This window comes from Thalassophryne amazonica, chromosome 20 (assembly GCF_902500255.1).
Source record: "Thalassophryne amazonica chromosome 20, fThaAma1.1, whole genome shotgun sequence".
Taxonomy (NCBI): domain Eukaryota; kingdom Metazoa; phylum Chordata; class Actinopteri; order Batrachoidiformes; family Batrachoididae; genus Thalassophryne; species Thalassophryne amazonica.
The window spans coordinates 31,519,953-31,543,631 of record NC_047122.1 but is presented as its reverse complement, the minus strand read 5'-3'; the positions used below and the strand labels follow the sequence as shown (position 1 = coordinate 31,543,631).

Here is a 23,679-nt window from a genome sequence, read left to right as displayed (position 1 = left end):
CTTTGAATTTAGCCTCTTAAAACATTTCTGCAAACAAATAACGTGACTATAATATGTGTTTATCAGATAATATCAGCCTGTCATTTTCTTAAATACTTTTGCAATGGAGTTCCTTACTGACAACACATCTTACAATTTCAACAGAGCCATTAAATAAACTTTGCTTTGTCATTTCCTATTCTAACCCCAACACTATTCAAATACTGAACACCTAAAAAAAATAATGCTGAAAGCAAAAAGAAGAAAAACCCTGAAAAGTGCAGTTTGTTGAACAAATTATGTACAATTTTTAAATAATCTCTATTTTTTTTTAAATTCCTAGTTTTTTTTTTAAATAAATTTGCAAACATCTCAAAAGAAACTTTTATCACATTGTCATTATGGGGTATTGCATGTAGAATTTTAAGGAAAAAATAAATTTCATCCATTTTGAAATGAGACTGTGGAAAAAGCGAAGCGCTTCAAATACTTTCTGGATGCACTGTAGCATCCTTGTAAAGCTCTGGGGCTAAGAAAGCTGATTTGTTGTGGAGTGGAGAAGTGATGGGGTATGAGATGATGTAGGTGGTTGAGGTGATGGATAAGGTAAGTGCACTGTGAATGATGGATTCATGTACAGTTGTGCTCAAAAGTTTACATACCCTGGCAGAATTTTTTTTTTTTTGTTTTTTTTAGCCATTTTTAAGAGAATATGAATGATAACACAAAAACTTTTTTTTTCACTCATGGTTAGTGGTTGGTTGTAATTGATGTAAATAAAGTCCGAAACATATTTTGGAACATATGGTGCCATCTTGGTTCCAAAATAGCATTCGCTGTTAATCTGTCTGCATGTAAATCCAGATATTTTATTTATTTATTCAATGAAAATGCAGGGTTGCTGTGCATTTGGGTGCACAAATAGACAAAACAGGGGCTTCAAGATGTACAGATTCCCTTTAGATCTGAACAGAAGAAAAATTTGGGAAAATAAAGTCAGCTGTGTGGGATGGAAGCGGACATCATGTAGTGTGGGCCGCTGAAGAGGAGGTACTGCTGGCCCACCACCACAAGATGGCGCCCTGCTTGAAGTGCGGGCTTCAAGCACGAGAGGGCGTCGGAGCGACCAGGAGTGACAGCTGTCACTCATCATCCATACCAGCTGTCACTCATCCACTACTCATCACCACCACCATAAAGGCCGGACTGCAACTCCACCTCCCTGCCGAGAAATCAGCTACCAATCAGTACCGGGTCTGACTGCTGAAGACAGCGGCCACCTGGGGCGCAGGGCTTGGCGGCTCCGGTGTTCTTCAGCTCCGTTGGTGGTGGAAGCTGTGTGGATCCGGCTTCTCTCTCGCCAGGCGTCTTCTATTGTCGAGCCTGCCCACACGTCACCTGGTGTATGATTGACAGTCACTATATTGTTATTGTCTGTACGTCGTTGTGTGATTCACAACATTAAATTGTTACTTTTTGGCTTATCCATTGTCCGTTCATTAACGCCCCCTGTTGTGGGTCCGTGTCACGACACTTTCACAACACATCATTATCAAAGCTTTGAGGGGTAAATTTATTGTTCAGTCCCGTGTACAGTAAAACTCACCTAAACCATCATCGTATAAAACAGATATTTGCAGTCACTGTTCAAAAAAAGTCCCAAAGTGTTTGCATAGTTTTCAATATAATAAACACTGTGTATAACAGATTTTGTACAACGGATTTTCGCTCACATCAGATAAAATGTCACGTCCGATCGTAATGTATTTCCATTAAACCCCCAGAGCATTTTTTTTCACACCGTGTTCAGCCTCGGACCTGCAGCCTGGACAAAAGGCTGTGATTTGACACTTTTCTGCTTTTACTCCTTTGTCTGCCATCATCTTATAACAGTTTTTGAAGTGCGCACGCTGATTGATTGAGTAAAAATGGATCCAAAAAGTCTGCAACTTTACAACATAAAGTAAAAAAAAAGAGGAAAATGTACAGCTTACCTTTGAATTGGAGGTGTTGATTGTAGAAAGAAAAGCATGTTGAGGGTCATATTAGTCCAGAATAAAGCATAATCCAGAGATGGAGAACTTTAATTGTAAGGCAAAAGCCATACAATAATTACAGAAAAACTCCAACGGTCAAAACGACCCCCTGTGAGCAAGCACTTGGCGACAGTGGGAAGGAAAAACTCCCTTTTAACAGGAAGAACCCTCCAGCAGAACCAGGCTCAGGGAGGGGCAGTCTTCTGCTGGGACTGGTTGGGGCTGAGGGGAGAGAATCAGGAAAAAGACATGCTGTGGAGGGGAGCAGAGAACAATCACTAATGATTAAATGCAGAGTGGTGCATACAGAGCAAAAGGAGAAAGAAACACTCAATGCATCATGGGAACCCCCCAGCAGTCTAAGTCTATAGCAGCATAACTAAGGGATGGTTCAGGGTCACCTGATCCAGCCCTAACTATAAGCGTTAGCAAAAAGGAAAGTTTTAAGCCTAATCTTAAAAGTAGAGAGGGTGTCTGTCTCCCTGATCCGAATTGGGAGCTGGTTCCACAGGAGAGGAGCCTGAAAGCTGAAGGCTCTGCCTCCCATCTTACAAACCCTAGGGACTACAAGTAAGCCTGCAGTCTGAGAACGAAACGCTCTATTGGGGTGATATGGTACTAAGAGGTCCCTAAGATAAGCTGGGACCTGATTATTCAAAACCTTATAAGTAAGAAGAAGAATTTTAAATTCTATTCTAGAATTAACAGGAAGCCAATGAAGAGAGGCCAATATGGGTGAAATACGCTCTCTCCTTCTAGTCTCCGTCAGTACTCTAGCTGCAGCATTTTGAATTAACTGAAGGCTTTTCAGGGAACTTTTAGGACACCCTGATAATAATGAATTACAATAGTCCAGCTTAGAGGAAATAAATGCATGAATTAGTTTTTTACCATCACTCTGAGACAAGACCTTTCTAATTTTAGAGATATTGCGCAAATGTAAAAAAAGCAGTCCTACATATTTGCTTAATATGCGCATTGAAGGACATATCCTGATCAAAAATGACTCCGAGATTTCTCACAGTATTACTAGAGGTCAGGGTAATGCCATCCAGAGTAAGGATCTGGTTAGACACCATGTTTCTAAGATTTGTGGGGCCAAGTACAATAACTTCAGTTTTATCTGAATTTAAAATCAGGAAATTAGAGGTCATCCATGTCTTTATGTCTGTAAGACATTCCTGCAGTTTAACTAATTGGTGTGTGTCCTCTGGCTTCATGGATAGATAAAGCTGGGTATCATCTGCATAACAATGAAAATTTAAGCAATGCTTTCTAATAATACTGCCTAAGGGAAGCATGTATAAAGTAAATAAAATTGGTCCTAGCACAGAACCTTGTGGAACTCCATAATTAACCTTAGTCTGTGAAGAAGACTCCCCATTTACATGAACAAATTGTAATCTATTAGATAAATATGATTCAAACCACCTCAGCACAGTGCCTTTAATACCTATGGCATGCTCTAATCTCTGTAATAAAATTTTATGGTCAACAGTATCAAAAGCAGCACTGAGGTCTAACAGGACAAGCACAGAGATGAGTCCACTGTCTGAGGCCATAAGAAGATCATTTGTAACCTTCACTAATGCTGTTTCTGTACTATGATGAATTCTGAAACCTGACTGAAACTCTTCAAATAGACCATTCTTCTGCAGATGATCAGTTAGCTGTTTTACAACTACCCTTTCAAGAATTTTTGAGAGAAAAGGAAGGTTGGAGATTGGCCTATAATTAGCTAAGATAGCTGGGTCAAGTGATGGCTTTTTAAGTAATGGTTTAATTACTGCCACCTTAAAAGCCTGTGGTACATAGCCAACTATTAAAGATAGTTTGATCATATTTAAGATTGAAGCATTAATTAATGGTAGGGCTTCCTTGAGCAGCCTGGTAGGAATGGGGTCTAATAGACATGTTGATGGTTTGGAGGAAGTGACTAATGAAAATAACTCAGACAGAACAATCGGCGAGAAAGAGTCGAACCAAATAACAGCATTACTGAAAGCAGCCAAAGATAACGATATGTCTTTGGGATGGTTATGAGTAATTTTTTCATGAAGTCATTACTAGTTAAAGTTAAAGGAATACTCGGCTCAATAGAGCTCTGACTCTTTGTCAGCCTGGCTACAGTGCTGAAAAGAAACCTGGGGTTGTTCTTATTTTCTTCAATTAGTGATGAGTAGTAAGATGCCCTAGCTTTACGGAGGGCTTTTTTTTATAGAGCAACAGACTCTTTTTCCAGGCTAAGTGAAGATCTTCTAAATTAGTGAGATGCCATTTCCTCTCCAGCTTACGGGTTATCTGCTTTAAGATGCGAGTTTGTGGGTTAAACCACGGAGTCAGGCACTTCTGATTTAAGGCTCTCTTTTTCAGAGGAGCTACAGCATCCAAAGTTGTGCTCAATGAGGATGTAAAACTATTGACGAGATAATCTATCTCACTCACAGAGTTTAGGTAGCTACTCTGCACTGTGTTGGTATTTGCCATTGGAGAACATAACAAAGAAGGAATCATATCCTTAAACCTAGTTACAGCGCTTTCCGAAAGACTTCTACTGTAATGAAACTTATTCCCCACTGCTGGGTAGTCCATTAAAGTAAATGTAAATGTTATTAAGAAATGATCAGACAGAAGGGGGTTTTCAGGGAATACTGTTAAGTCTTCAATTTCCATACCATAAGTCAAAACAAGATCTAAAGTATGATTAAAGTGGTGGGTGGGCTCATTTACATTTTGAGCAAAGCCAATTGAGTCTAATAATAGATTAAATGCAGTGTTGAGGCTGTCACTCTCAGCATCTATGTGGGTGTTAAAATCGCCCACTATAATTATCTCATCTGAGCTAAGCACTAAGTCAGACAAAAGGTCTGAAAATTCACAGAGAAACTCACAGTAACGACCAGGTGGACGATAGATAACAACAAATAAAACTGGTTTTTGGGACTTCCAATTTGGATGGACAAGACTAAGAGTCAAGCTTTTAAATGAATTAAAGCTCTGTCTGGGTTTTTGATTAATTAATAAGCTGCAGTGGAAGATTGCTGCTAATCCTCCCCCTTGGCCCGTGCTACGAGCGTTCTGGCAGTTAGTATGACTCGGGGGTGTTGACTCATTTAAACTAACATATTCATCCTGCTGTAACCAGGGTTCTGTAAGGCAGAATAAATCAATATGTTGATCAATCATTATATCATTTACTAGCAGAGACTTAGAAGAGAGAGACCTAATGTTTAATAGACCACATTTAACTGTTTTAGTCTGTGGTGCAGTTGAAGGTGCTATATTATTTTTTCTTTTTGAATTTTTATGCTTAAATAGATTTTTACTGGTTGTTGGTGGTCTGGGAGCAGGCACCGTCTCTACGGGGATGGGGTACTGGGGGGATGGCAGGGGGAGAGAAGCTACAGAGAGGTGTGTAAGACTACAACTAAATATTCCATATTTAGCTTCTTTTAAAACCTTGTATTTGTTCATTCATCTTTTTTGCCTACAGTTAATTATCCTGACAAAGTAAGAGCTCTTGGATTACTGTCTACATCAATCCTTCACTCATGTCTGATTAAAAGGATGAAAGAAGACAAAAAAGCACATCTGAAAGTAAAATTGACAGTTCAGTCAACCATGAATTCCACAAGGTGGTTTCACCAGCAATTACGTTTATTTATGAAACCCTTCCAGCAATGTAAGACAGCCGGAAAACCTACTACAGGCTTTGTTTGAAATGTCTGATTCTGATGATAGCTTGGAAAGTAGGAGTGAAGAAGAAGGACACAATTTGTGAAGTAATTTGGCAACTTGGGGGATTGGAGGAAAACATCACACACACAGTGCAAAAAAACAAATTATCACACTGCCAGCTGATACTAGAAGACTTCTGAAAACTGCTCAGTCAGTCACTGGCTGTCAAAGAGAAGGCTGGTGGCACATACCACTACTTTGCAATTGTGGAATTGATGAAGTTTACCCTGGATGCAAGCAAATCTAGCTGGTTTGTCAGTTTTTAAAAGTTCTTCAACACAATTCTGGCCCATCCTTGTAGTAATCCAGAAGCTTCCCAAGCATCAGCCTTTTGCGATTGTACTTTTTTGTGGTAATGTGACACCATCACTCGGCACATACACGGAGGGTTTTGTGGAAGAGGTTTGTCACTTGGAGAAGGGGTTCATGTCTGAAGGAATCCCCATGACACTTCAACTGTGCACCATGGTTTGCAATGCTCCATGCCCAAGCATATTTGAAGTGTATCAAAGGACACACAGGTCACTCAGGGTGTGAGAAGTGCAAAGGGGGGGGTACATAAACATCTGGGTGACATTGCTGCAGACTCATGCCCCACTCCACACTGACAAGACCTTCATGGACATGGCCGATGAAAGTTATCGCCTTGGGTCATCACCCTTTGTTGCAACATCTTTGGGCGTGTTGCACCTAGTTTGCTTGGGAGTGTAGTGAACGCCTTGTATGGCAGCACCCTCACATCAGGGTGAATGTGAGGCATTATTTTTAAATTATTTGACCGTCTGATGCAGATGGACAAGCGCCATATAAATGCAGTCCATTTACCATTTACCAAGATGCCAAGGTGCATGGAACAGTAGAATCCATCAAGTGCTTTCAGATTTGAAAACCACATGCAGCCCTAAAGAAGCTCATAAGAAAGCCACAATCTCCCTGCTCTCAAACTCTGTCTCAGGTGGTCAAGTGGCTTCTGGAGAGAAGGTATGTCCCAGTGCAGACAGTAAGAGGGTTTGGTTTGAGGAAAAAGCCCTCCTCCAGACCGCTGCCACCCTTGTATTTTTGGAGAACAACTGCATTCTAAGTTCAAAACCGAGCACTTCACTCGTAAACTGAAACAGGGCAATCACCATGTGTGCATTCAGGGTAGGTTGCAAAGATCAGGAATACAATTGCCGAAAAGGAGGAATAACCTTGTATGCTAAACATTTGCCCAGCAATTACTGTATCTTTGAGTACCCCACATCTTCCACTACATTTGGTGTCACTGGCCTAAATAAGCAAGTAACTGGCCAACTGCCACAGCATTTCAATGCTGCTCTGCTTCTGAGCTGTCTGTTCACTCAGACACCACAGAGGACATGGTGAGGAGGAACGTGCACAGATTTAGAGAAGCGGGGGTCATTTATCTTAACAGTCAAACAGAAAAACACTTCTGATGCCAAAGGAATATCACTGAAATATGTTGATTTCATTCTAAATGTGCCTGAAAATGAACTTGCCATGTCGGGAAAATGAGATCCGTGAAGCACTGTTAATTTTGAGCGGGAAAACACCTTTATATACAGTGAGGAAAATAAGTATTTGAACGCCCTGCGATTTTGCAAGTTCTCCCACTTAGAAATCATGGAGGGGTCTGAAATTTTCATCTTAGGTGCATGTCCACTGTGAGAGACATAATCTAAAAAAAAAAAAAAAATCCGGAAATCACAATGTATGATTTTTTTTATTTTATTTATGTTACTACTGCAAAAAAGTATTTGATCCCCTACCAACCAGCAAGAATTCTGTCTCTCACAGACCTGTTAATGTTATGTGGGCCGCTGAAGAGGAGGTACTGCTGGCCCACTACCACCAGATGGCGCCCTGCTTGAAGTGCGGGCTTCAAGCACGAGAGGGCGTCGGAGCAACAGAGAGTGACAGCTGTCACTCATCACCAGCACCAGCTGTCACTCATCATCCACATCACCATAAAAGCCAGTGGTGGCCCCCAGCTCCCTACAGAAACTCCTCCAGACCTGCGAGGAGAACTGGGGACCACGATCCGATACGATGTCCGATGGTATCCCATGCAGACGCACGACGTGGTGGACCAGGAGGTCTGCCGTCTCCAGGGCCGTCGGGAGCTTTGGGAGGGCCACGAAGTGGGCCGCCTTGGAGAACCGGTCCACTATCGTGAGGATGGCGGTGTTGCCCTGGGACGGCGGTAGGCCCGTGATGAAGTCCAGGCTGATGTGGGACCAGGGGCGATGAGGCACTGGCAGGGGCTGGAGGAGGCCCGTGGTCCTCCTATGGTCTGCCTTGCCCCTGGCACAGGAGGTACAGGCCTGGACGTAGTTCCGGACGTCGGCTTCCAGGGATGCCCACCAGAGGCACTGCTGGACAACTGCCACGGTCCTATGCACTCCGGGATGACAGGAGAGCTTGGACCCATGACAGAAGTCCAAGACGGCAGCTCTGGCTTCTGGTGGGATGTACAACCTGTTCTTAGGGCCTGTCCCCAGGTCCGGGTTCCTTGCCAGGGCCTCCCGGACGGTCTTCTCCATGTCCCAGGTGAGGGTGGCCACGACAGTGGACTCGGGGATGATGGTCTCGGTTGGGTCCGACAGCTCAGCCTTGGCTTCCTCTTCGTGCACCCGGGACAGCGCATCCGATCATTGGTTCTTAGTCCCGGGGCGGTATGTGATCTGGAAGTCAAAGCGCCCGAAGAACAGAGACCAGCGGGCTTGCCTGGGGTTCAGCCGCTTGGCGGTCCGGATGTACTCCAGGTTCCGATGGTCCGTGAAAACCGCGAAGGGCAATGTCGCTCCCTCCAACAGGTGTCTCCACTCTTCAAGAGCCTCCTTCACTGCGAGGAGTTCCCGATTGCCCACGTCATAGTTGAGAGAGTGCGTGCCAGATCTTTGCTGAAGACGTCAGCAAGATCGTGGTACTCCTTTGGCACCGCCGACAGATTGGGGGGGACTTTGACCTCCTCATTAGCCGTCATGCTGGGTGGAACCGAGGATCCTAAATACTCCCGGTGGCAGGTTTCGCTCCACTGCGTCACAACCCCAGACGGCCAATCAATCCGGGGATTGTGCTTCACCATCCATGGGAACCCCAAAATCACTCGGCAGGTAGAAGGTGTTACATGAAACATGATCTCCTCTCTGTGATTCCCAGACACAACCAAGGTCACGGGCTGTGTCTGATGTGTGATTAATGGAAGTAGGGTGCCATCTAGTGCCCACACCTGCAATGGAGACGGCAGAGCCACCAGGGGGAGCCCTACTTCCCTTGCCCATCTGCTATCCAGCAGATTCCCTTCCGACCCCGTGTCTACCAGTGCTGGGGCGTGAAGGGTTAAATCCCCACTCAGGATCGTTACTGGGATTCGTGCAGATTTGCGGGGCTTCCTCGCGTGTGTGTTATGGCCCACCCTTAGCCCAGTTTCTAAGGACAGGCGTTTGTAGTTTGACCGTTTGGGGCAGTCTTTTTGCATGTGCTCACAAGAGCCACAGAAAAAACACTCCCCGCGGGCCAGCCTCCTTTGTCTGATCTTTGCTTTCACTTTGGCCCTGCTCGTGTCCATAGCTTCGTCAGCAGGGGGAGCTGTTGCCACACGGAGCTCTCTGGCAGTAAAGCGTGGGGACGACGGCACCCTTTCGGAACCGGAAGGGAGAGGGATGGCTCATGCCCGGCCACGCCCCCCGGCCTGCTCCCGACGGTGTTCATCCAAATGGTTGTCTAAGCGTATAACCAAATCGACAAGCCCATCAAAATCCCGCGGTTCCTCCTTAGCCAGCAGATGCTCCTTCAGGACCGGAGACAGTCCGTTTATGAAGGCGGCGCGGAGCGCAACGTTATTCCAGCCGGACCTCGCTGCCGTGATGCGGAAGTCGACTGCATACTCAGCTGCACTCCGGCGCCCCTGTCTCATTGACAGTAGCACGCTCGAAGCAGTCTCGCCTCTGTTGGGATGATCAAAAACCTGTTTGAACTCCCGCACAAACCCAGCGTAAGACGTTAGGAGCCGTGAGTTCTGCTCCCAGAGCGCCGTAGTCCAGGCGCGTGCCTTCCCTCAAAGCAAATTGATCACATAAGCCACCCTAGCGTCTGATGCGTACATAATTGGACGCTGTGCAAAAACGAGCGAACACTGCATGAGGAAGTCTGCGCACGTCTCGACACAACCTCCGTACGGCTCCGGAGGGCTTATGTATGCTTCAGGGGACGGTGGGGGGGGTCGTTGAACGACCAGTGGAATGTCTGTGTCGGGCCCAGGACCAGCAAGAGGAGGGACTGCAGCAGCGCCCTGATCGCGCGCTTCCACCCTGGCGGTGAGAGCCTCCATCCTCCGAGTAAGGAGTACATTCTGCTCGGTCACCAAATCCAACCGAGCCGTGAAAGCGGTTAGAATATGCTGCAGATCACTCAACACGCCTCCCGCTGACGCCTGCGCCTCTTGCCCTTCCATTGGCCGTTCAAGCTCTGGTTGACGCCCCTCAGGATCCATGACGATTGGCCGAGAAATCCTGTTGGGAAGGTGTCGTGACATGGACCCACAACAGGGGGCGCTAAGGAACAGACAATGGATAAGCCAACGAGTAACAATTTAATGTTGTGAAAACACACAAGGGAATACAGACAGAAATATGGATTGCCAATAATACACCAGGTGACGTGTGGGCAGGCTCGAAGATAGAAGACCTCTGGCGAGAGAAGAGCTGATTCCCACACAGCTTCCACCACCAACGGGCCTGAAGAACACCGGAGCCGCCAAGTCCCGAGTCCCCAGGTGGCCTCTGCCTTCGACTGTCGACCCTGGTACTGCTGGCAGAGAATAGAGAAAGTCCACATCACCATAAAAGCCGGACTGCAACTCCACCTCCCGCCGAGAAATCAGCAACCAAGAGGTAATCTGTCTCTATTGTAATTTCTCTGCTACAACTGAACTCTTCTTTGCAGCCGTTTGCCCTGTGTTGTCCCTATCGGAGCGGGCGTAAAGGCGTGACCGCGACGACTTCGCATCACACTCCATCTCAGATAAGTGGTTAAACAGGAGCTGCACGAGTGTGTGATTGGAGGTGGAGGTGCTCCCCCCATAAAAGAACATTAACTGTGAGTGGACTACTGAGTGTGCGGACTCACACTCACCTGGACTTTCTCTATTCTCTGCCAGCAGTACCAGGGTCGACAGCCGAAGGCAGAGGCCACCTGGGGATTCGGGACTTGGCGGCTCCGGTGTTCTTCAGGCCCGTTGGTGGTGGAAGCTGTGTGGGAATCAGCTCTTCTCTCGCCAGAGGTCTTCTATCTTCGAGCCTGCCCACACGTCACCTGGTGTATTATTGGCAATCCATATTTCTGTCTGTATTCCGTTGTGTGTTTTCACAACATTAAATTGTTACTCGTTGGCTTATCCATTGTCCGTTCCTTAGCGCCCCCTGTTGTAGGTCCGTGTCACGAAACCTTCCCAACAGTTAATTTTTCTTTAAGAAGCCCTCTTATTCTGCACTCTTTACCTATATTAATTGCACCTGTTTGAACTTGTTACCTGTATAAAAAACACCTGTTCACACACACAATCAATCAATGACACTCCAACCTGTCCACCAAGCCAAGACCAAAGAGCTGTGTAAGGACACCAGGGACAAAACTGTAGACCGGCACAAGGCTGGGATGGACTACAGCAGTGTTTCCCAACCTTTTTTGGCCTGAGTACCCCCTGAGCCTTCTTGTCATACCACGAGTACCCCCTCACACATATGCGTTGATGATTCTCCAAAAGTAGAGCACAACACAGTGGTTATTACATGAAAATCATTTTATTTAATCTCCTTAACTTTAACATAAAATTCTCAGGCTTTCTCTCTCTCTTTTTAACCTTAATTCAACATAAGAATAAAGATTTTTTTCTTGGAATATAAATAATTAACAAAAATATTATAAATACTAAATCAAAATAACCTTTCTTTTGTTATACCTAACTTAAACAAGAAAGATTTCTCTTTTTTTAAGAATACATTAACATAACTCATTTCTCTGTTTTTAAAGAATACATTAACATAACTCATGTAACATTCATCACAAAACTGGGGTCTCCTTCATAAACAGTCCTCCATAAACAGGCTTTTTAATAGTTAATATCTGAAACAAAACCTTCATCAGAATACTCACTACTGTAGTATAATCTGGTCTTTAGTGAGACACTTGAGCTTGCTTGTCTTTCATCAGCTTTGTTAGATCTGGGGACAATGTGGAAACAGCTGCTAGCAGGCTGTTCTCCACATCCAGCCTGTTCCTCTTATTTGTTTTTATGTGTCAGAGCTGAGAAGGTCACCTCACACATATATGTTGACCCAAAAGATAAAAGTTCAATCAGTGCATGTTTTCCCAATTCAGGATATTCCTTCTCCACATTACACCAAAACTGTGTCAGTGTCTTTTCTCTGTGTGCCACTTTCAGGCCCTGGTCAGAGGACACATCAGGCAGCTGCTCCTGCAGCCTTGCGGGAAGCTTGATGCGGCTCTCAGTTGGGGTGAATGGTCCCTCACCCAATCCAGGCTTTCTGACTTTTTATCAATATCCTGAAAGTATTGGTTAAAGTCTGAGTTGAGTTTGGATAGATGTTCTTCCACCAGTTTTACCACTGGAGCCCTGGTGACATCAGTAGTGGCAAGATGTGCATGAAGTAATGGGAAATGGCTCACATCACCCTCCTCACATTTCCTTTGCCACAGATTGAGCTTTTATGTGAACCCTTCCACTTTCTCGTACATCCTCAGGACGTGTGACTCCTTGCCCTGGAGTGAGAGGTTGAGCTCGTTGAGTTTGGTAAACACATCAGCGAGATATGCCAGATGTGCCACCCAACTGGCATCCTCAAACACCACAGCAAGAGGATGCAGCTGCTCCTTCAAAAATGCAAAAAACTTCACTGCGAAGTTCATAAAGCCTCAGTAGCGTTTTCCCACAAGACAGCCAGCGGACGTCTGTGTGAAGCAGTAGCTGGTCGTGTTGCGCGCCGCTCTCGTGGCAAAGTGCTTCGAACAGTCTGTGATTTAGTGGCCGGGATTGGATGAAGTTGATCATCTTCACAGCGTCATCCATAACAGCATTTAGATCGGGGCTCATTCTCTTACTAGCCAGTGCTTCGCAGTGGATAATACAATGCATCCATTTAATGTTGGGGTTTACCTTTTTCACTTGTCTGAATAGTCCCTTCACGCTCCCAGTCATTGCAGCCGCGCCATCAGTACAGATGTGGCTGCATTGTTTCCACTGTATATTGTGCTCTTTGACAAAACTGTCAATAACCTGAAACATTTTCTCCCCGGTTGTCTTTCCTGGCAGTCTTTTGCAAAACAAAATATGCTCGTTTATGTCTGACACATCTTTGTAACGAACGAAGGCCAGGAGCTGCACTTCTCCACTCACATCTGTCATTTCATCCAGCTGCAAAGCGAACTGACCGGTTCGTTTTATTTTGTCCATGACTTGTCCCGCAATATCAAGAGCCATATCATCAATCCGATGGGCCACGGTGTTGTTTGACAGGGGAACTTTCTTGAATGTCTCAGCTGCTTTTTTGTCTATAATTATTTCAGCCATGCGAGTCGCTGCAGGGAGAATTAGTTCTATGCGTATTAATTTTCATAAATGGTTCTGCCAGTGTGGCATTTACCATTACGATATATGCAGACAGGGGGAAAAAAAAAAAAGAAAGTGGAAGAAACACAAGATGACTGTCAATCTCCCTCGGTCTGGGATTCCATGCAAAATTCACTTTGTGGGGTAAGGATGATTCTGAGAAAGCTCAGAACTACACAGGAGGACCTGGTTAATGACCTAAAGAGAGCTGGGACCACAGTCACAAAGATTACAACCCCTGGCAAAAATTATGGAATCACCGGCCTCAGAGGATGTTCATTCTGTTGTTTAATTTTGTAGAAAAAAAGCAGATCACAGACATGACACAAAACTAAAGTCAGTTCAAATGGCAACTTTCTGGCTTTAAGAAACACTATAAGAAATCAAGAAAAAAAGATTGTGGCAGTCAGTAACGGTTACTTTTTTAGACCAAGCAGAGGAAAAAAATATGGACTCACTCAATTCTGAGGAATAAATTATGGAATCACCCTGTAAATTTTCATCCCCCAAACTAACACCTGCATCAAATCACATCTGCTCATTGACATTGACCCTATGTGTCTTTTTGCAAGGAATGTTTTCACAGTTTTTGCTCTATGGCAAGATGCATTATCTTCTTGAAAAATGATTTCAGCATCCTTAAACATCAGAAAAGTGTCCAAAATATCAACGTAAACTTGTGCATTTATTGATGATGTAATGACAGCCATCTCCCCAGTGCCTTTACATGACATGCAGCCCCATATCATCAATGACTGTGGAAATTTACATGTTGTCTTCAGGCAGTCATCTTTATAAATCTCATTGGATCGGCACCAAACAAAAGTTCCAGCATCATCACCTTGCCCAATGCAGATTCGAGATTCATCACTGAATATGACTTTCATCCAGTCATCCACAGTCCACGATTGCTTTTCTTTAGCCCATTGTAACCTTGTTTTTTTCTGTTTAGGTGTTAATGATGGCTTTCGTTTAGCTTTGCTGTATGTAAATCCCATTTCCTTTAGGCGGTTTCTTACAGTTCGGTCACAGACGTTGACTCCAGTTTCCTCCCATTCGTTCCTCATTTGTTTTGTTGTGCATTTTCGATTTTTGAGACATATTGCTTTAAGTTTTCTGTCTTGACGCTTTGATGTCTTCCTTGGTCTACCAGTATGTTTGCCTTTAACAACCTTCCCATGTTGTTTGTATTTGGTCCAGAGTTTAGACACAGCTGACTGTGAACAACCAACATCTTTTGCAACATTGCGTGATGATTTACCCTCTTTTAAGAGTTTGATAATCCTCTCCTTTGTTTCAACTGACATCTCTTGTGTTGGAGCCATGATTCATGTCAGTCCACTTGGTGCAACAGCTCTCCAAGGTGTGATCACTCCTTTTTAGATGCAGACTAACAAGCAGATGTGATTTGATGCAGGTGTTAGTTTTGGGGATGAAAATTTACAGGGTGATTCCATAATTTATTCCTCAGAATTGAGTGAGTCCATATTTTTTTCCTCTGCTTGGTCTAAAAAAGTAACCGTTACTGACTGCCACAATCTTTTTTTCTTGATTTCTTATAGTGTTTCTTAAAGCCAGAAAGTTGCCATTTGAAATGACTTTAGTTTTGTGTCATGTCTGTGATCTGCTTTTTTTCTACAAAATTAAACAAATGAATGAACATCCTCCGAGGCTGGTGATTCCATAATTTTTGCCAGGGGTTGTAAAGGCTGAGACTAATGCGAGGTCAAAAAAACAAGGTGAGGCCAATACACGGGCACACAAAAGAACAAGACTCATGGAAGGCTGGTAAGTAAATGTGGAAATTCAACAAACTGGCAGTGAGGTGGCAAACACAAAGGACTTATATAGAACCAGTGGTAATTAGGGAACAAGACACAGGTGCTGAAGAACAATCTGGAAGGGGGTGTGGCAAGCAGAGAGGACAAAACACATCCACACCCAACCCTGAACACTAGTCAAGAGAGTGCAGTAAGACAAAAGCAAAGTGAACAGGGCCCAACTCAAAGGTGAACCTAAAACCACCGTGATCTAAACAAAATGTCAAAACCCACTAGTGAACAAAACCCAAGTTCAAATAAATTAAAGACCTAACATGAAAAAATAAAGAATTAACCAGAAAACAAATGTAAGTACAGAAAAGAAATCAACAACAGAAATAAAAGCTCAAATTAAACCAGAATGGACCTTACAAGAGGCAACAGTAAAATAAACTGATAATTCAACATATGATGAAAACCAAAACAGGTGATCCCACTCATGAATCCACAATAGAATAACAAAGGCTGGACACAAACTAGAACAGAACCTGACTCATGACTAAAGAATGATGAACAGAAAATACATGATAAACAGAAAACAAAACCAGTGACCTCAATATAGTAGCAAACAGAAAATTAAAGACAGAGGATCGAAGACAGACACAAACATGAGTCCAGATCATAACAAGAGCCCAGAATGGGCTGAATCATGACAGCAATATGACTTTTCTTAATATGACCTTGGTAATGGTGGAGTTGGGAACTCTTGTGGTGATACATAATTTTACTTCTTTTCCTTTCTTCGTGAAATATGTCCCAAACACTATTTATGATGGTTATCTCACAACGTTTTTAAGCCAACTAGCCTTTTAAGTAAAATATATATGACATAATAATAATAATAACAATAATACTAATAATAATAATAATAATAATAATAATAATAATAATAATAATAATAATGCACACCCGAATGGTCACTTAAAAATTACAAACGCAATAAAAAAAGTGTGTGGCATATTTAATGGCTGAAAATTTGCCTGTTTAAGTCAATGGAGAAAAAAGTGTGTGTGTGTGTGTGTGTGTGTGGTGGTGGTGGTGGGGGGGGGGGGGGGGGGTGTCAATCTCGCTTTGGGCCCATCATAGCCGGGGCCGGCCCTGATCAGCCCTGTCTGCTCCTCCCTCCTCAGTTCCTCTCCTCTCTCAGTGGGTGAGTCTGGAGCCACACGCCTGTCAGAAGACATCGTCTGACTCTGTTCTTCTGTAATCTGACATGGCTAATCTAATTTCTCTGTCTCCACAGATTGCCAAACTACCTGGGTCTCACCAGCCAATTATGCTCCATCTGCACGGAACGCCATGAAGGGCAGGCCTAAGCCAGCCGCTGTTGGCACTCAGCCAGTCAGGTTGCTAGAAGGCTCATAGATGGTTCAGGCCGTCTGGGGGCCCAAATATCTTCTTCCATAATGGCCCATCTGCCCATGGCTTGGCCTGGTCCATTTTCATCGCCAACGGCCTCAAAGATTAAGGCTCCTCCTCAGATTTTAATGCCAATTAAACACGTGGGGCAGTTCTGTTGTAAAGTAATCACTAAAGCAATGATTCATTGTTGCATTAACTTAAAACAGTTGGCACCAAATGCACCCCCTCCACCACTAAAGTAGATTAACAAGGAATTTGAAAACATTAGTGCCTAATTTGTGCTCCCAGATTTGACTTGCAGTCATATGAGGGTATGGACAGTAACTGAGCAATCACAAACCTTGCTAAAGTGGATATAAAACACTCACCCTATGGATTGTAAGTGTGTATGGACATGATTTGTATTTGGGTGTGTTGGGGGTAGTGTATGTGTGTACATGTGTGGGTTTTGTGATGTCACATACATGTATACATACACTGTAGTAAGATATAAACTTCAGGTTAGCCAGGTATTCGTATTATATAATCATTTCGAGTCAGCTGACTGTCTTCGGAGACTGATGGTTGCCATAAATTTATTTTGACGTACTGTGTCATAGGTTTACTAGTAGCTGAATGTAGATGCAAGATACCCAACACATGCTCAGCAAGTGGAAAATGATTTGTCAACACTACAGAAAAAAACAACAGGCAGACGATGAAAAAACGTGGATCATTGAGGCCAATCAGATCAGCAGACTGGTGCAAGTGGAGTGGACCGATCCATGGATGGCAGGGAAACAGTTGTGGCATGATGACAACAGGAAGATAAATCAGACCAGAATATATACAAATGCCAACGGACAAACACAACAAACACAAACGCCAATGCCAACAAACTGACCAAAAATGAGAGATGACAAACTGAAGATCAGGGAAGGATACACTATGGAGTGGCGTCAAGAGAAACAAGAGACACATGAATGAATGACCGATTGACAAACAGCTTTTAAACAAGAAAACTAGGTGGGAGTGAAGCACCTGTGCTGGTAAGCAAGGCCAGAACCACAACACTAACCAGAGCAACGATACGTTTTGGAAATATGAGCGGTCAGTCTTGGAAGTAATTCTCACCTTCGGATCGCCACTTCACTGAAAGTGACGTGTACCCGCGCCCTTCTATACCCACTTACTCCGATTAAGTACAACTAGTTAGATTGAAATGCAATTCAAATGACGTATTCCACACTCTATATTTTCTTTGATCATTTATGGACATCAGATGGTCACCACACTGAGTCTGGTCTGCTTGAGTTATCTTCCTTTATATAATGGCTGAATGGATCCTTGTCATTTGATTTGTTCATTGTATGTCACGTGACATGGATTATTCGTCCCATTTGTGTTGCATTGCATTTAGTGTGCAAATGTGTTTCCATTTACTGTGCAAATTTGGTTCCATACATTTTGTACATAGCACGCTGTGACCAAAGCCCACACACACCATGAGGGGGCAGTGTTTAGTTAAACATGGCAGAGATTGTTTTGTTGGTGGACGACGATTTGAAGGAGCTAACTGACGGTGCTAATTCTTCTAACTCTAACTAACTAACAAATTCACTACGACGTAAGCTGTCTGGAGGCATGAAGAGCTGTTAGGATTAAGAGGATGAAGTTGGAAAAAGCTGGAAAAATTTGGGACGCAATTTTTCGCTGGAGTTAGGAAAATGCAGACAGCAGTCTTTACACAAAGTCACTGCATGACATCACGGACTACATCATCAGGATTGTGTGTTGCAAGTTGACTGAGAACAAGTTTGGACTCCTATTTAAAGTTCGTGTTGGACTGTCAATGTCAAAGCACCAGTGATGCACACCAAAATGTAAGTCTCTTTTCTGTTGTTTAAAAATTAATAAAATATCACATGACAAGAATCTATTTTCGCTGTTATATAAAAAAATAATGAATTTTTCTGAGTTCAATGGAACGAATATTTCATGAGGTGAAAGACAGAACGTACCATTTGACGAGCATCGTTGAATCGTCATCTTTCACCTCATGAAATATTTGTTCCATTGAACTCAGAAACATTCATTATTTGTTTTATATAACACCTGAGGGAGTTTCTGTCTGGACCACTGTTACTAATGTGCTTGCTCCAGAGGTGGGTAAGGTTAGATGTTACCCGTGTGAAAGGCCTAGGGTTGCCTTTTGCTGTAACTTGGTGCTGTATAAATTGAACTGAACCTTCCACATGGTTATTCCTTGGCTCAACCTATTATATAATTTCAGTGAGGTTCCATGGAGAAATTGTTCCATTTCCATCAACAGGCTAACTCCAGATCTTGGAGATCTTATTCTTAGGTTTCTCTGATTCCAGTGTCTGTTTTCAAAATAAATATTGAGAAGTAAATACATGAACACATGATCGAGAGGTCTTCTAAGAGCTTATTTTCTCATCAAGCCAGTCTCACTTAATCACCTTAGCTAAATTAGTCTGAAATTAGCCCTCTTTCTAACTCCCTGTCGCTGTCCTTCCCCTTCTTTCCTCCCCCCTTTTCTCCCCAGTCGTTTTCACGGCTTTGTGGATTAGACAGATTACACGTCTGAAACTCTGTTTTTGTTCTTTCTCTCTGTGTACGTTGCCTGCTACCCCTCCCTCCATCTTCACGGCACTAATCCAGGTCGGGTACAGTCTCAGCAACTTGTTGCTTATATTCGAGTCTCTTTAGAGCTGGGTACATCACAAAAATAAGCAGAGCCATCTATCTATCTATCTATCTATCTATCTATCTATCTATCTATCTATCTATCTATCTATCTATCTATCTATCTATCTATCTATCTATCTATCTATCTATCTATCTATCTATCTATCTATCTATCTATCTATCTATCTATCTATCTATCTATCTATCTATCTATCTATCTATCTATCTATCTATCTATCTATCTATCTATCTATCTATCTATCTATCTATCTATCTATCTATCTATCTATCTATCTATCTATCTATCTATCTATCTATCTATCTATCTATCTATCTATCTATCTATCTATCTATCTATCTATCTATCTATCTATCTATCTATCTATCTATCTATCTATCTATCTATCTATCTATCTATCTATCTATCTATCTATCTATCTATCTATCTATCTATCTATCTATCTATCTATCTATCTATCTATCTATCTATCTATCTATCTATCTATCTATCTATCTATCTATCTATCTATCTATCTATCTATCTATCTATCTATCTATCTATCTATCTATCTATCTATCTATCTATCTATCTATCTATCTATCTATCTATCTATCTATCTATCTATCTATCTATCTATCTATCTATCTATCTATCTATCTATCTATCTATCTATCTATCTATCTATCTATCTATCTATCTATCTATCTATCTATCTATCTATCTATCTATCTATCTATCTATCTATCTATCTATCTATCTATCTATCTATCTATCTATCTATCTATCTATCTATCTATCTATCTATCTATCTATCTATCTATCTATCTATCTATCTATCTATCTATCTATCTATCTATCTATCTATCTATCTATCTATCTATCTATCTATCTATCTATCTATCTATCTATCTATCTATCTATCTATCTATCTATCTATCTATCTATCTATCTATCTATCTATCTATCTATCTATCTATCTATCTATCTATCTATCTATCTATCTATCTATCTATCTATCTATCTATCTATCTATCTATCTATCTATCTATCTATCTATCTATCTATCTATCTATCTATCTATCTATCTATCTATCTATCTATCTATCTATCTATCTATCTATCTATCTATCTATCTATCTATCTATCTATCTATCTATCTATCTATCTATCTATCTATCTATCTATCTATCTATCTATCTATCTATCTATCTATCTATCTATCTATCTATCTATCTATCTATCTATCTATCTATCTATCTATCTATCTATCTATCTATCTATCTATCTATCTATCTATCTATCTATCTATCTATCTATCTATCTATCTATCTATCTATCTATCTATCTATCTATCTATCTATCTATCTATCTATCTATCTATCTATCTATCTATCTATCTATCTATCTATCTATCTATCTATCTATCTATCTATCTATCTATCTATCTATCTATCTATCTATCTATCTATCTATCTATCTATCTATCTATCTATCTATCTATCTATCTATCTATCTATCTATCTATCTATCTATCTATCTATCTATCTATCTATCTATCTATCTATCTATCTATCTATCTATCTATCTATCTATCTATCTATCTATCTATCTATCTATCTATCTATCTATCTATCTATCTATCTATCTATCTATCTATCTATCTATCTATCTATCTATCTATCTATCTATCTATCTATCTATCTATCTATCTATCTATCTATCTATCTATCTATCTATCTATCTATCTATCTATCTATCTATCTATCTATCTATCTATCTATCTATCTATCTATCTATCTATCTATCTATCTATCTATCTATCTATCTATCTATCTATCTATCTATCTATCTATCTATCTATCTATCTATCTATCTATCTATCTATCTATCTATCTATCTATCTATCTATCTATCTATCTATCTATCTATCTATCTATCTATCTATCTATCTATCTATCTATCTATCTATCTATCTATCTATCTATCTATCTATCTATCTATCTATCTATCTATCTATCTATCTATCTATCTATCTATCTATCTATCTATCTATCTATCTATCTATCTATCTATCTATCTATCTATCTATCTATCTATCTATCTATCTATCTATCTATCTATCTATCTATCTATCTATCTATCTATCTATCTATCTATCTATCTATCTATCTATCTATCTATCTATCTATCTATCTATCTATCTATCTATCTATCTATCTATCTATCTATCTATCTATCTATCTATCTATCTATCTATCTATCTATCTATCTATCTATCTATCTATCTATCTATCTATCTATCTATCTATCTATCTAGAGAGAGAGAGACAACTCAGTTCTAACATTTTTTTTTCAGAAGTCATTATTTTAACATACAAATGCATTAAAATATATGCTAACATGGCAATATGATAAACAGCTCATGATGTTTTCAGAGTAGTTCCTATTGTGTGATAGCACAGTGTTGCAACAGTAAGCAAAATATCCCAGGTTCAAGGTCCTTGGCCTGGGAGAGGGAAGTTTGGTATCCCCTGCTGGAGCTGTTGCCAACCCGGTTGCGGATAAGCATTTGAAGATGAGATGAGAGAGTTATGTTAAGAAAGCTAGATCAACATGTGGATCCCATACCAAAGCTCCTGTGGTGGTCCTGAGCAAAATGTGAGCAGCACAACAAAATCTCATTAAATAGAAAAATCATTACTTAAAAAAAAAAAAAAAAAAAACAGCATGATAACTTTAATTTTGCAAAACAATGCTGTTAGATGTACTGGTGTAAATTTCTTCTTTTTTTTTTGGTAATTACAACAAAATTTGCAAGTTGTTCTGTAAAAGTATTATGTATTTTTTAATACATGTGTTACAGTTCAGCCCTTTCCATATTCCATATGTTCTTCATATATTCCCCCGCCGAGAAATACAATTTCCACTTCAGTTTGTATTATGCTTGGGCAAATTGTTTGGGTTGCCAACATAAATCATCACATCTTTAGGGTATAAACAATTATACCATTAGCTCTTATTTCAAACTAACATTTCAATGTGCAGTTTGGAAAAAATGAAAGCATTACAAAAGCTTCCATGACAATTGCAAGTTCTTATGTTCACGAAAATCACCTAAACCACAGTATTCTCACTCACCCATCTTCAACCGCTTACTCCAGTTAAGGGCCATGGGGTGCTGGAGCCTATCCCAGCAGTCAAAGGGCATGAGGCGGGGTACACCCTGGACAAGACGCCAGTCTGTCGCAGGGACACATATAGACAAACACATTCACATTTCACACCCATGGACAATTTAAAGTTTTCAATCCACCTAACCTGCATGTCTCTGGATGTGGAGGAAGCCGGAGCAGTGGGAAGAAACCCATGCAAACATGAGGAGAACATGCAAACTCCACACAGAAAGGCTACAATTGGGAATTAAACCCATGACCTTCTTGCTGTGAGGCAACAGTGCTAACCACTAATCCACTGTGTTGCACAACATAGCCTTCTGTGCAATAATAATATATGGGAGATAACCCGGCAACATAACATACCCTTTATTCCTTATTTATTTATATTCTAAATGTTGCAAAGCAGACACTTATAGTACAGACAAACAAACAAATACTGTAAATAAATGCATAATATTGCGGACTGTTTTGTCTTTTTTTATCTTCACTGTTTTGATGTCAAGTTTCATGATGTATATTTTTTCTTGACAGTAAATTATTCTGTAATTCTGTAGCTTCAAATGAATGACATCATTTCCGGTCATACAGGAAGTGGATTGTGGAAAAGAAAAGGTTTTACTTTCACTTTTAGAAACGTGACAGTATCATTGATTTGCGGTGTTTAGAAAGAAAAAAAAAAGTCAGAAAAATATATTTTCACTCATGGCTTTTACGTATCCGTCTGCACGAAGAGATGAGAGTCAGGTTAGTGTCAATATTTGCCGTGTTTTTTTTTTTTTAACTTCCTTTTTTTCTCTGTCAATTTTTTTTTAACTTCTCTGAAATTCTTCGCCGGTACACACACAAAAACGGGAAAAGCCAGTTTTGGAAGAGGCAGTAAAGACAGGTTGTATACCGACAGTATTTTTCCCCTTTTAAAACGATGTAAATTTATCAAGCAGTTGTATTTTTAAGTAGAATGGCACCCTGATAAGACATACCTCCGTCAAGCCTGGAGTCCTGCAAGTCTGCTGCCCAGTTCAGCAAGCAGATATTTTAGTGGTCCTTGATAGAAATTGCAGGTTGTTGCCACACAAAGAAGCATTATAAAGCTGCAAAAAATCACAAAAAAAAAAAATCACATTAACAATTTCAGAATTGTAAACATTTTTATATGGAGTTTCTTCATATACGATCAAATATGGTCATCAGGTATTGCAAAGACTTTATGTCCATCTGTCCGTTCTCAGCATAAGTCCAGTCCTAT

At 41.2% G+C, this 23,679-nt stretch overlaps 1 protein-coding gene and 1 long non-coding RNA gene across 2 annotated transcripts in view; one reads left to right on the top strand and one right to left on the bottom strand.

Moving 5' to 3' along the window:
* The window catches only part of LOC117501976, a 25,263-nt gene continuing 1,584 nt past the window's right edge, over positions 1–23,679 (bottom strand). Inside the window, exons 2-3 of the long non-coding RNA XR_004558148.1 lie at positions 12,444–12,449; positions 1–13 (exon numbers count right to left, since the gene is read on the bottom strand). This is a non-coding gene — a long non-coding RNA (uncharacterized LOC117501976). The remainder of the gene's footprint in view (positions 14–12,443; positions 12,450–23,679) is intronic.
* The window catches only part of LOC117501975 (prolyl endopeptidase-like), a 23,406-nt gene continuing 22,773 nt past the window's right edge, over positions 23,047–23,679 (top strand). The window contains exon 1 of the mRNA XM_034160951.1: positions 23,047–23,177. Coding sequence (XP_034016842.1) covers positions 23,136–23,177 — 42 coding nt within the window. The 5' untranslated portion in view covers positions 23,047–23,135. The remainder of the gene's footprint in view (positions 23,178–23,679) is intronic.